This window comes from Canis lupus, chromosome 20 (assembly GCF_011100685.1).
Source record: "Canis lupus familiaris isolate Mischka breed German Shepherd chromosome 20, alternate assembly UU_Cfam_GSD_1.0, whole genome shotgun sequence".
Taxonomy (NCBI): Eukaryota; Metazoa; Chordata; class Mammalia; order Carnivora; family Canidae; genus Canis; species Canis lupus.
Genome location: NC_049241.1, coordinates 56,370,781 through 56,383,726, shown reverse-complemented (window position 1 = coordinate 56,383,726; position 12,946 = coordinate 56,370,781). Strand labels below are relative to the sequence as shown.

At 67.2% G+C, this 12,946-nt stretch overlaps 1 protein-coding gene across 4 annotated transcripts in view; it reads left to right on the top strand.

The window, feature by feature from the left end:
- Positions 1-280: 280 nt before the first annotated feature.
- Positions 281-12,946, top strand: part of NFIC (nuclear factor I C) — a 62,294-nt gene continuing 49,628 nt past the window's right edge. The window contains exon 1 of one of the 4 annotated variants that reach the window (XM_038567826.1): positions 281-381. In XM_038567826.1, the coding sequence (XP_038423754.1) occupies positions 379-381 (3 nt within the window). In that variant the 5' untranslated portion in view covers positions 281-378. Of the gene's footprint in view, positions 382-6,399; positions 6,578-12,946 lie in introns of those variants that run through there. The other 3 variants (XM_038567825.1, XM_038567828.1, XM_038567827.1) reach the window with 3 other exon arrangements.

Sequence of the window (12,946 nt, the reverse complement as noted above, 5' to 3'; positions counted from 1 at the left end):
CGCGCCGCGGCGAAGGTGGATCCGCTTCCTCCGCAGCCAGCCCGACCTGGGCCCCGCGACCCGCCGCGGCCGCCGCTCGCTCGGCCTCCCCTCGCGCGGGCCGCGCCGGGGATGGAGCCGCAGCCGGGGCCGCCGCAGCCGGGGCCGGGGCGCGGAGCGGCCTGAGGCGCGGGCGGCGCGCGGGGCCGGGGGGAGGGCGGGCCGAGGGGAGGGTCCTGCGGGCCGGGGGGGCGGGCGCGGCGCGCCCCCTCCCTCGCGCGCTCGCTCCCTCCCCCGCGCGCCCTCCCTCGCCGCCTCCTCCCGCCGCCTCCCGCCCCCCCTCGCCGGGGACCGAGCGCGCTCGCTCCGGCGCCGGCCTCGCCTCCTCGCAGCAGCGCCATGGTACGTCGCCGCCCCCACTTTCGTTTTCGCCCGGGGAGTTTTTGGGGTGGTGCGTGGGCTCCCGGCGAAAGTTGCGAGGTCTGGGGGGGCGGGGGGCGGGGGCCGCCCAGGGGAGGGGCTCCAGGCGGGGACCCCCCCGCGCCGCCCGCGGCCGCGGGACCCCCGCCCGCCGATCCCCCCGCCCCCCCCCGCGCGCGGCTGGAGGCGGAGCCGGCGCGCGGGGCTCAGCGGGGGACCCCGAGTGGGGGGCCGCGGAGTTGGCGGGGAGGGCGGGGCTCCCCGGAGAGGCCCCCCCCCCCCGGACCCGGCTCCCGGCTCCCGCCTCCCGCCTCCTCCCGGGCCCGGCCGGCGCGGGAGGGCGCGGCCCGGAGCGCACGACCCCCGAGCGCGCAGCCCGCGGGGGCGCGGGGCCGAGGAGGGGGCGCCCGGCGGGGCGCGCGGGGGGCGGGGGCGGGGGGCGGCGGGCCCCGCGGGGTGCCCCGGCCCGGACGAGCGCCGCGCGCCAGCTAGCGGAAAATGGCCGCTGCGGAGAGGGGCGGAGAGCGCGCAGCGGCCGCCGCCGGGCGCCTTGAACTTGGAGCGGGGCGGGCGGCTGCGCTCGGGGGCCGCACCCCGCCCGCGCCAGGCCGCAGCCCCGCCCCCGGGCCGCCCCCGGGCCGACCCCGGCCCTCCGCCGCGCGCGCCGGCCGCCGCCGGGAGGGGTCCCCGGGTCTCGGCCCCGCGCGCCCCGGGCCCGCTTGGCGTCGGCGGCTGCGCCCGAGGGCTCCGGCCCGGCCCGCGGGCGTCGGCGGCATCCGGCGCTCGGGGGGCGCGTGGGGGGCGCCTGTGCCCCGGCGGGTCCGCGCGGGAAGCCCGGGCGCGTCGGCGGCTCTGCACGGCCGGGGGCCCCGTCGCGGGCCGCGGGTCTCGGGTCTCGAGGCGTCGAGCCCTCCTTTATGTGCCTGCGTGTGTCCGCGCACCCACGTGGCCGAGTGTGTTGTGTTGCGCGTGTGTCCGAGCATTGTGCGGCTCGGGGACGGCGGGAGCGCCGGTGGCCGCGCGTCCCGCTGGGAAGATGTTGTGAAGCTGCGAGGAGGGCCGCGGTGTCCCGGGGTGACCCGCGGGGGTCCGCATGGGGATGTGCGGCCGCCGGGGGGCTGTGTGGAGCGGCCGCGTCCCAGGGGACGGCCGGGTGTCGCCGTGTGCGTGTCTCTCGCGCCCAGGGACTCTTCCTGGGGATGGGTCTGCACGCTCCCTGGGCCCCCCCAGTTCCTTTCCTCCTGCACCCGGGGCTCCTGAGTGAGGGACGGGTGCTTCCTCTACCGCGTCCAAACTCTGACCCCTCATCGCACCCCACACCACCCCCTCCACTCGGGGTGCCCCATCCGCGGGGCCCCAGGTGGTCCCGGCTTGAGGCTCGGGCGCGAGGTGGCGCCGGGACACGATCGCTCGGCGGCGGCGCCTGCTCCCGCCCGGGGCTGCGCGTGCGCGGGGACCTGCCCCAGAGGGAGGCGGGGCGGCGGGTGTCCCCCCACTCCGCGGCGGAGGAGGTCCCGAGGGACGGCTGGCTACAGAGGCGCGGGGGCCAGGTGGGGCCCGGGAGGGTGGCCGAGGAAACCCCCTCACCCCCGAAGCGGGGAGCCACCCCCAGGCCTGCCTCCCTGCGCTTGCCCCCTCCCAGGCCAGAGGGGCGGGCACAGAGTGTTGTTTGCTCCCCTGCGGGGGAATCCCCGCCGCACCCCCACCCCCACACCGGGGCGCTTGATATAATTTTCTAAATATAAAAGCGCCAAGGCCAGGCCGGAGGAGCAGCTTTTTTTCCTTTAAACCTGCAACCCATTTTAGGGGGCTGTTGGGGAAAGGGAAAGAGGGGTCCTACACCGACACCGGGATGTGTAGGCGCCCCACCCTCAAGGTCGGGAGGTCTGGTAAACTGCCCCCCTCTCTCTGCCAGTGTGCCCCCTCCCCTGCGCTCCCCGCCACTGCGGAGACACAACAGTCCAGCCACCCTCCCGCCCAGTGGGACACCTGGTCCGCCTGCCCTTCCCAGCACGAGCCTCTCCCGCCGGGCGCCTGGTGCAGTGGGACACATCTGTGCAGGAGCATTGACAAGCACACACCCAGGACACAGGTGTACAGCACTGCACGCCCGCACCACCGCACACAGACCCACACTGACACTCCCAGCCGCAAACAGGCACCTGCATTTGGGGTGGGGAGACAGGCCCTGCCGCCACCACCCACCACCCCTGTGCAGCCCACTGGGGAGAGCATTGAGCCTGGGCCCGGCTCTGGGGGGCACGGGTGGGGGAGGAGCAGGGATGTGGTGCGCACGTGCAGGCACCTGTGTAGGGATCCTGGGAGGGCTGCTGCTTGTGGGCGTGTGCATGGTTGTGTTTGGGTGTGAGGGTGTGATGGTGAAGGAGCGTATATGTGTTATGTTCACGGTTGTGTGTGTACTGGAGTGGATCTGTGTGTCTCCCCAAGTCTGCTGAAGGTGTGTGTGTGTGTGTGAGTCTGTGGGAGTCCGGGTGTCCCTGGGTGCCCCTCTGAGGAGATGTTTGAGGCCAGGTGTGGGGAAGTCTGAGTTCATGGGAGTCTCTGTGTTTGTGTCACGTGTGTGTGACTGTATGTGTCATATGAGGACTGTGTGTCTGCATTTTTGTGACGTGAGTGTCCGTGGGGCATGGTGTGTGTGTCTGCGTGTATCTGTACCAGCCTTGTGCCCCATCCTACCTTTACTTGTGGAGACCAAAGACCTTAACATCGCCTTCTAGAACCTCAGTTTCTCCTCTGTAAAATGGGAACACAAGGGCAGAGGAGGGGTGACACTGTCACATTCCCAGGGCCTGGACGGTGCTGTGTCCTCTGTTCTCCGGGTGTGGTGGCTGTGGACTTACTGTGTGGACACCTGTGGTCCCTGCCTCAGCTGCCCTGTGAATGGCACTCACTTTTTTTAAAAAGTTGGTTGTTAATGACACAAACCATCCAGGAGCATCTAAGGAAGATATAAAAGTCCCCAAAGTGAAAAGCAGCCTTCCTCACCACCCTTCCCCGAGTGGGACCCCACTCCGGGGCAGCTCTCTTTCCATCAGCTTTGTCTGAACCATTGCACACATAACAGGTACATATTCTTACAAATATGCTTGCTTTTTTTTTTTTTAACAAAAGAATCCCAGATGAGAGCTTGAGTCTCCTTGCAGCATTTCCAGTGGGCGGGGTGGGGTGGGGTGGGGGGTGTCACCCAGGGACTGTTCTGACCCAGGAGACACTGGGTAATGTCTGGGGACATCTGTCTGGATTGGGGGGTGCGCCTGGCATCCAGTGGGAAGGAGCCAGGGATGCTGCTCAGCACCCCTCCCCCACAGTGTCCAGGATGCCCCCAGTCCCCGCCCCCCTCCCGGCAGAGAATGATCCAGAGCACCCTGCAGGGAGAAGCCCTGCCTACAGCTTGCTTGTGCTTTTATGGAGCTGCATAGTAGTCTCCCCGAACTGCCCTCCCCCCATGGACTCGGTGGCTTGTTCCCAAATTGTTGCCGTTGGTGTTAGAGAGTGGTAGTCAACACACTTGTGCGTCTGTCCCAGGGACAGTTAGAGAGAAGACAGAATGAGCTATAAAGGAGCGAGCGTGTTTTATTTAATCTTTTTAAACCAACGAGCTATATGGTGCTCCATCCAGGGTGCCAGAGGCTAAATCGTGCCCCCACCCTCGCCTCCTGGGCCCTGGCACAAACAGGTCCGGATCCACCAATTGCTTTGGTAAGACACTGCCAGGTGCAAGGCAGTGTCCTAACGTCAGTCCAGTCACTGGTTCACCCACGACATCCCAAGGGGTTGGAACTACCTTTGCCCTTTCTCACGGAGGGGAAGCTGAGGGGAAGCTGAGGCACCCTGGAGTTTAGCTGCTGCTGGAGGAGGCACAGACCTGGCCGCAGCCCTGCACTAGCGCTGGCCCGCTGTGTGCTCGCAGGGCCCCTCCTGCCCGGACTAGAGCACATACGTCCGCACTGTCCCACTCGTGGTGTCCAGGGTGTCCACACAGGTAACCCCAGGACTCCCAACTCCCCAGGCCTCCTCCAGGCGGGTCCTAGCACCTTTGCCATTTTACAGATGTGGAGACTGACGCTCCCAGGGGGTTAGTCTGTACTCTCCAAACCTCACTTTGCCAACAGAAGCCTGGGGGTTGGGGGGCAGGCTGGGCTCAGAGGGCCAAAGCCGGGAGAACCCTCTGAAGCCAAGGGCAACTTTTAAATGTCTGTGAATTCGGGATCTTGTACTCTCTGTGCTCCTTGCACTTTTAAAATAATAAAATACTGCCTGACGTTATGTTGGCATTTGGATTCCTAGACACCTGCCTTCCCCGTTCATCCTGGGGTTTTGAAATGCACCCCTCCCCACACTCCCTGCCCGACAGGGATTTTCAGACATTCCCATGAAGTGCTCCTGATGTGCTAAGCACTATTTGTTTGAATAACGGACACCCACATGCAGTGGGGAGGTCCCCGTGGCCCTGAACGTGTGTTCTGTGGGAACCCTGCTCCCGCCTGGTCCATCCCTGGGGCCCTGGGCGAGCGGCTCCCTTTCTCTGGGCCTGTTTCCTCCCTGTAATGCGGGAGAATAACAGGGTTCCTGGCACCTTCCTTTACCCTGGGCATGGGGCAGCTGCCCCAAGTTGGCAAGAGGGTATCATTTGGCGTCAGGATACTGGGAGAGAACAAATCAAAATCACCAAGCTTTCTAAGAATGCCTCGGTGCACATTTGACAGAAGGTCAAGGCTCTGCTAAGTGCCATTATCCTCATGCCCATGGATCCCATGGGTGGGCACCGTCAGTGCACTTGACAGGGGACGACACCAAGGGGCAGAGCGACACATCGCCCTGGTCTGTGGGGTGGGAGTGGGAGCTTCCGCGGTGGAGGCTGGGAATGGGAGGATTCCGGGAGTGAATGGGGAAGGGTTGAGGTCATGGTCCTCAGGCACCCTGGGGGCTCAGATGAGGGGGGATGTCAGGTCTATGCCCCTTTCTCTAGAGGGAGAACAGTGGAGCTTTAGGAATGTGGGTTCTGGGGCCAGGTGGCCTGGCTCCAAGCCACTCGCTGTGCCTCAGTTTCCAGATCCGTGAAATGGGCACACTGCTGGGGTCAGTAGGAATTACTGGACGCCCAGGGAAGAGGCTGCAAGGGTTCACCTGGCCAGCCTGAGGTTCTGGACACATCCTCCTGGCATGTTGGGGAGACTCGTGGGGGATGCCACAGCAACCCCCCTCCCTGCACACCCAGGTCCCCTCGGGTGCTAACTGAAGAGGCGAGAGCAGAGTGCTGGCTGGCGGCTCTGGGGTCAGCTGGGACCTTTGGGGCTGGTGGGCTGGTGGAGGAGTGCACTTGGAGCCAACCCCTGCGCCCAGGGAACCGCAGCCCATGTGTGGCTCTGGGGGAGCGGCGGGAGACGATGCCCCCGGAGCCCCCTCTCCTGCCCTGCACCCCGGGTTGTACATCTTTAAGGGGAAAGACGCGCGCTGGCGCCGGGCCTCTGCACACGTCACTTCTTCATTCTTTCCCTCCCCCCCCCCCCCCAACTTGGCTCTTTTCTCCAACTTCCCGGCCAGCGCGGGGAGGGTAAGGGGGGGGTCTTAAAAATCCACCTCCGGCCCCAAAGTGTCCAGCACCAGCCCAGCACCCCCTCCCCACTTGACTCGGGTGGGCGGTCCTGGGGGACCCGCGGTGACCCGGGTCGCGCGGCCAGTCGGTCCCCGTCGGTGCCCGGGACCAGGCGGCTCGTAATTCGTAATAATAGCGATGATAGGGGTTCACGGGGCGTGGGGGGGGAGCGGCTTTGCTTCCCCGCTCGCTCGCGCTCTTTTTTCCCTCGTTTCTTTGAAAGTTGGATGTTGAGAAGTGGGAGGTTCGGGTGGGAGGGGAGGGGAATTGGGGGGAGGGAGGGGGAGGCTGCCGGAGGGAGGAGAGACAGAGACACGGAGAGACAGAGACGGAGGAGGAGGAGAGAGGGAGGGGGGACAGGAAAGGAAGAGAGGGAGAGCGAGCGAGCGCGGGAGGGAGGGAGGAGGGAGATCCAGGGAGGAGGCGGCGAGGAGCGCGCCGGCCGCGGCCGCGGGGGGGGGTTTGGAAAAATGACTCAGTAAGTTCAGCGCGCCCGCTCCGGCCGGCCCTGCGCCTCCCGCCGCGCCCGGGATGTATTCGTCCCCGCTCTGCCTGACCCAGGTACGCCCCGCGCCCCCCGCGCCCCCCGCGCCCCCCGCGCCAGGGCCCCGAGCCGGGAAGCCCGAGGAGGCGGGACGGGAAGGGCGCGCGTCCCTCCCGCCGCCCCGCAGGGTGCCCCCGCCGAGGGCCGGGGGCCGGTGGGGGATGGGCCGGCCCGGGGACCCCCCCCCGCGAGAGCCGTCCCCGGGACCCCCGCCCCGCCCCCGGCGCCCCGGCCGCTCCCCTGCGCGGGCGCGGGGCTCGGGGTGCGGGCCGGGCGCTCGCCCCCACCCGGGAAGGTCCGGGGAGCGCCCCCCCCAGCGGCGAGGGCGGGCCTCTGCGGGGACCCCCCCACCCCGGCCTGCCTCCGGGCGCAATCGAGGGGTCCTGGCCGCCCCCCCCCCCCCCCGGGCACTGCCGAGGACAGGATCCCTCCGACGAGCTCCCCAGACAGCGCCCCCCCACCCGCCCCGGGACGCCGTCCCCCCGCGCTGGCCCACGTGTGCGGGGAGGGGGAGGGGGAGGGGGCGCGCGGAGTTGGAGGCGCCAGGGCGGGGGGAGGGGGGAGGGGGCGCTGACACCGCGGCTCGGCCTCCGCCCCCCCCCCCCCCCCCCCGCCCCCCGACACCGAGCTGATATTTTCACCGCATCGATCCTGGATTGTTGCGCCGCCGCCGCCGGGAGGAGCCGGGAGGCCGGGCGTTCCGGGGTCTGGCCGGGCACTGCGGCGCTGCGGACGCCTCGCCAGCCCGGCACCTGCCCTGCCCCTGCCCCCTCCCGTAGCCTCTCACCCCTGGCCGCGCTCCCAGACCGCCCCGGGCTGAGCCCTTGTGCAACGGGCCCGGGGGTGCGTGGGGAGGGGGCGGCCGGCCGGCCCGGCCTCCTCTAGTTCTCTCTGGGACACCCCCAGGTCTACTTCCAGCTCCCCCCACACCCTCGTGTCTCTTTAGGCCAGGGGGGTTCCGGCCTCAGTTTCTCCTGAGGACTAAGGCAGGTTCTGGAGACAGGGCCGGGGTGGCCTCCAGCCTGCAAAGTGCAGGACTCTGGGAGTCCTCTGAGTGGGGGGGGGGGGACTGCGTGTCCCGTGTCCCTCCTCCCTCCCTTGTGGGGAGCACGTGGATGCCTGGCTCAGGCCTCAGGGACCGCCAGCCTCTGTGGGGAGGGTCCCTAATCCAGGATCTTGGGGTCCCCAGTCATTGGTGGTGGACTCTTTCCTGCTGGGGTAGGGAGTAGGGAGTTCCTGGTTCCCCCCAGCAAATGGGTGGACGGGTGCCCCCCCCCCCGGGGGGGGTCTCAGAGCTTGTCTTACCCATAATCCCCTGAGTGACCTTGGGCCAGTCCCTGCCCCAGTGCAGGCCTCAGTTTCCCCTTCTGAACAACTTTGGAGGGGGGTCTCCCCCGGAAGCTGTCAGTGCTGCCCCTCCTCTGCCTCCCCACTGTCCTGCAGCTCCTGGGAGCAACTGGGAGCTACTGGGGTTCTCGTCTGGGTTGCCGTGTGACCTTGGGCCTCCCAGCCTCTGCGCTCGCGGGGTGGCCTGGGTGGCTGTGGGTGCCCCCGCCCCCTCCGCCCTCCGTGCGCTTGCCAGCTCCCGCCAGCCACACAGGGGGGCTGAGCCAGGGAGGCTATTCCAGGGGAGGAGGTTGGAAGGCCGCCTTTTGTCACCGAGCCCTGGAATTCCCCCATCAGGACTCCTCGGGAGACAGGCCTTCATCCACGTTGCCGCGAGAGTCGGTGGCGGTGAGGAGCGGAGCCCTGGGGTGAGCGTGTGTGCTCACGGGGCCTGGCGGGGCTGTGCCCCTGCTGGACGTGGCCCTGACGCCTCCCTGAGCCTGTCCCGGGCTGGGGACAGGGAGACAGAGACAGGGAGCCCCCCTCGCCACCAGGCCAGGGTGCGGAGAGAGTGGCCCACGTGCAGGGGGGTCCCCTCCCTCCCCTATCTCCTGCGTCCCCACCAGGATGGGAGTCCTGGGACCCTCTGTCAGGCAGCCTGAGGGCAACTCCAGAGCTCCTGGGAGAGCCAGCCTGGCCTGGGGCCTCTGGCGGGGGTCCCCGGAGCACCCCGACTGATCCCCCTCATGCAGGACCTCTGCTCCTGGCTGCCCGGCTCAGGTCCCTAAGCACGCCACCACCCCCCTTCTCTGTGACCGCCCCCAGCTCCATCTCCCTGTCTCTCCGTCTCTCCCCGTCTCTGCCTGCGTCTCTGTCTGTGTCTCCATCCGGTTCCGTGTGTCTCTCCCCCGGCCCCCCAGTCCGTCGTCTCTCCAGTGTGTCTCCCCGTCTCTGGGCCTCCGTCTCCCCCCTTTTCCCAACTCATTTTACAACCTGAGCCCATCCTAAAATAGCTCGCTTTTAGCTGATCCGACCCGGATCCTTGTCGGAGCCGGAGCCGAGGGGGGAGGCAGCGCCCCGGTGCCCGCGCCCGGTGCCCCCCGGGCCTGCCCGCCAAGGGGGGGCGGCGGCGGCCGCGGCCCTGGAGGATTCTGGGAGCCCCGTCCCTGTTTCAGTGGTGACTCAAGCGCTTTTTCACTTTTACTCTTAAGAGGAACTGTGTGGAGCAGCCGTTACTTCCATAAATCCTGGCGGCGGGAAGGCCGGCCTCCCCGCGCTGGCCCTGCTCCGGGCCTCCCTCCCTGCCTCCCTCCGCCCGGCACCGCCACGTTAGTTATTCCGGGTTTGGGGCCAAATCCCTCTTGGCTGCAGTGCCCAGGATTCCCCGGGGCCGAGGCCGGCCGCCGCGGCCGCCAGGGCCCCTCCCTCATTCATTCATTCCTCCCTTCATTTCTGCCCCGGCTCCCCTGGGCCTGGCGCCCCGGCACTGCCGATTCCCCAGGGGGGAGGCCGAGGCCAGAGGGCGCCCCGCCGCTGAGGCGCCTGGGGGGGCGGGGGAGGCAGTGAGCTCTAGGCCTGGCCTGGGCTGTGGGGCGGTCGGGGTGCCCCAGCATGAGGACTGGGCGACGCCGAGCCCAGAGAGGGCCAGGGCCTGCCGGGGCGGCACAGCACGGCCTGCGGGGCGCGTCGGGGACACTCCCGCTTGGCCGTCTAGCCGGGCCTGGCAGGTGGGCGCTCCCCGGGTGATCCCCCCACCCCACCCCGCCACCCGCAGGGTCTGCTGGCCTCTGCTCGGCTCCTGCAAAAAGCACAACCTCCCTGTCGCTGTCTCTGCGTCTGTCTCTCCCTCCTCCCTTCTCTGCGGCGCGGAGGTGCCTCAGCGAGCGCGCCAGGGCCAGGCGCCTTGTAAATCACGAAGCTGGGATTCTGGCCGAGTCAGCGTTCCCTCTCTCCCTCTCTCTCCCTCTCTCTCCCTCTCTCTCCCTCTCTCTCCCTCTCTCTCTCCTCCTCCTCCTCCTTCTCTCCTTCTCTCTCTCCCTCTATCTCTGTCTCTCTCCCCCCACCTCTCTCTCCCCCTCCCCATCTGTCTCCCCCCACCTCTGTCTCTGTCTCTTTCTCCCCCCACCTCTCTGTCTCTCTCTTTCGCCACCTCTCTCCCCCCACCTCTGTCTCTCTCCCCCATCTCTGTCTCTCCCCCACCTCTGTCTCTGTCTCTCTCCCCCTCTCCATCTCTCTCTCCTTGCACCTCTGTCCCTGTCTCTCTCCCCCCACCTCTGTCTCTCTCTCACCCCTGCCCCATCTCTCTCCCCCACCTCTGTCTCTCCCCCTCCCCCACCTCTGTGTCTCCCCCATCTCTCTCCCCCCACCTGTCTCCCCTCCTCCCCATCTCTGTGTCTCCCCCATCTCTCTCTCCCCCAACCTCTGTCTCTGTCTCTTTCTCCCCATCTCTGTCTCTCCCCCTCCCCACCTCTGTGTCTACCCCATCTCTCTCTCCCCTCACCTCTGTCTCTTCTCTCCCCATCTCTGTGTCCCCCCATCTCTCTCCCCGCAGCTCTATCTCTGTCTCTCTCTCCCCCACCTGTCTCTCCCCTTTCCCCACCTCTGTGTCTCCCCCATCTCTCTCCCCCACCTCTGTCTCTCCTCCCCCCATCTCTGTGTCTCCTCCATCTCTCTCTCCCCACACCTCTGTCTCTTTCTCCCCCCATCTGTCTCTCCCCCTCCCCATCTCTGTGTCTCCCCGCATCTCTCTCTCCCCACACCTCTATCTCTGTCTCTCTCTGCCCCCACTTCTCTCTCCCCCACCTCTGTCTCTCCCCCTTCTCCACCTCTGTGTCTCCCCCATCTCTCTCTCCCCGCACTTCTGTCTCTCTCTCTCCCCCCATCTCTGCCTCTCCCCCCACCTCTGTCTCTGTCTCTTTCTGTCAGCCTGAGCCCTCCTCCCTCCGTCCTCACATCACAGGGATGGGAACCACTCAGCACCTCCGGGTCCTCCTGTCGCCCTCACGCGTGGATGCACTGTTCACACCCCCCTGCACACACGTGTGCTGCCCACTCGCCCAGGGGCGTGCACGCAGACAGGCTGCTCGCTGACGGCACCGTCGAAGACGCAGCCCGGCCTGGCTGGCCCCACAGGTGCTCTGACGAGGGTCACCGGGACGCAGGCCTGGGGCCCCCAGAGCCCATGCAGACCGTGCTCGGGAGGGAGTTCTCAGCTTCGGGGCCACATGGCCCATCCGTGTCCCCTTGTCCCCACTGTGATGGTCAGCGGTCATCTCGAGCTGCGGATTCGGGAGGCGGGACCCCTGTGAAGTGCTCAGCGCAGGGCCTGGCATGCAGTAGGCGCTCACGGGTACCTGCCACGTGAAGGGATGGACGGCCCGGCCGAGAGCGGCCACTCTGTGAGCCTCATTTCCCGCCCGCATGAGACCCTGGGGGAGACAGTCCTGCCGTCCTCAGAGGCTTCACCCCCAACACAGTGCCTGGTATACAGTGGGTGCCAAATAAAGGTGGCTGTGATTCGGGCTGTTGCTATACTTCTCGGGGGTGCTTTGGACGCGCCCTCCCTCCACCCTGTCACAGTTGGCTCAGCGGGAGCCAGGCCTTGGGCTGGGTGACAGGGGCAGCTGGGACCCCGGAGGGTTCTGTCCAGGGTCATTCCTCCCCCGCGGCCTTCTCTGGGGTCCTGCTGAGTCTGGCCAACCCCACGGGGGTGCCGGCATCCGCTGGCGTGTGGGGAGTTTGGACTGGGTGACGTAGGGATTGCTCCTGGGGGATCCGGGTGCTGGGGGCCCAGCCGGGGACCGGGATGATACATCCATGTCCTGGAGGGGCCGCGGTCCAGGCGCTGGGCAGGGCAAGGAGGCCCTGGGAAGGCAGACAGAGCCTACGGGGTGCAGGGTGGGCCTCTCTGGGGAGTCCCAGCAGTGGGGCTGAGGTGTCAGGAGGCCCGCGGTCACGGGGACGCGGGGTGGATCCTAGCGGGGCTCCTTCTGGCTGGGTGGCTTCCCTGCCCAGTGCCTCGGTCTCTCCCTGCGGAAAGCGGGTACGAGGTCGGCCCTGTGTTGTGGGGTTGATCGCTCGAGACACGCGCAGCCCATGGCCGGGTGGCCCCACTCCCGGCCTCCCTCCGCGCCTGGCCACCTGGCTCAGCCCCCGCCGTGTCCCTGGCACAGAAGGCACAGAGAGGGAAGGCAGGAGATCCAGGGTTCAGCCTCCCCGGTCACTGGGGCAGGAAGTCTCCACCCCCACTACTCCGCGTGCCCAGATTCCTCCCAGAGGCCCCCAAGACCCCGCACAGGCAGACCCCGGCACCTCCCTGCCCTCCGCCACCCCCCTCCTCGTTCGCTCCATTTCAGCCACACGGACCTCTTCACTCTTCTCACAAACCTGAGTTGCGGTGCTGCCTCTGGGCCTTGGCACATGCTGTCCTCACTCTCTGGAAAGCTCCTACCCTGGCCTGGCATTTTTTTAGATCTTTTTTTCAAATGTCCTCTCCCACGAAAGACCCCACCCCACCTCCGCCGCCACCGGGACCACTGTCAGCTAAGAAACAACCCCCTGGGCATTCCCCTGGCCCTCCCCAAACACCTTGAAATTTTTTCAGGGCACTTTGTTCAGACTGACATTTTATTACACATCGTGCCGGCTTGTTTAACATCCATCCCTGCCCCAGGTCAGGATCCACGCGGGGACTGAGCCCAGGTCACTGCTGGATCCGTAGCACCATGCACGGGGCTGGCATACAGCAGGCACTCCATATATGTTTGTCGAACGATCACACGGATCTCGCCCTGATGACCTGGGGTCATGCGTACGCTGTGCTGCTCTGAGTGTGAGGGGAGGGATGATCCGAGGTTGGGAACACCCCCTCTGGTGCCAGGTGGACCCGGTTTTGACCAGGAGCTCTGCCCTTCGCCCCTTAATGCTGGCCTTAACGTAGAGGAAAAGACGTCGGAACCAGGGCTTTGCAGGATGCGTAAGAGTTCGGGATCGGCATTTAGGTGGTTCAGGCAGTGCCCGGTAACGCTTGGCGAGCCGCTAAGTGACTGAGGGAGAGAGAC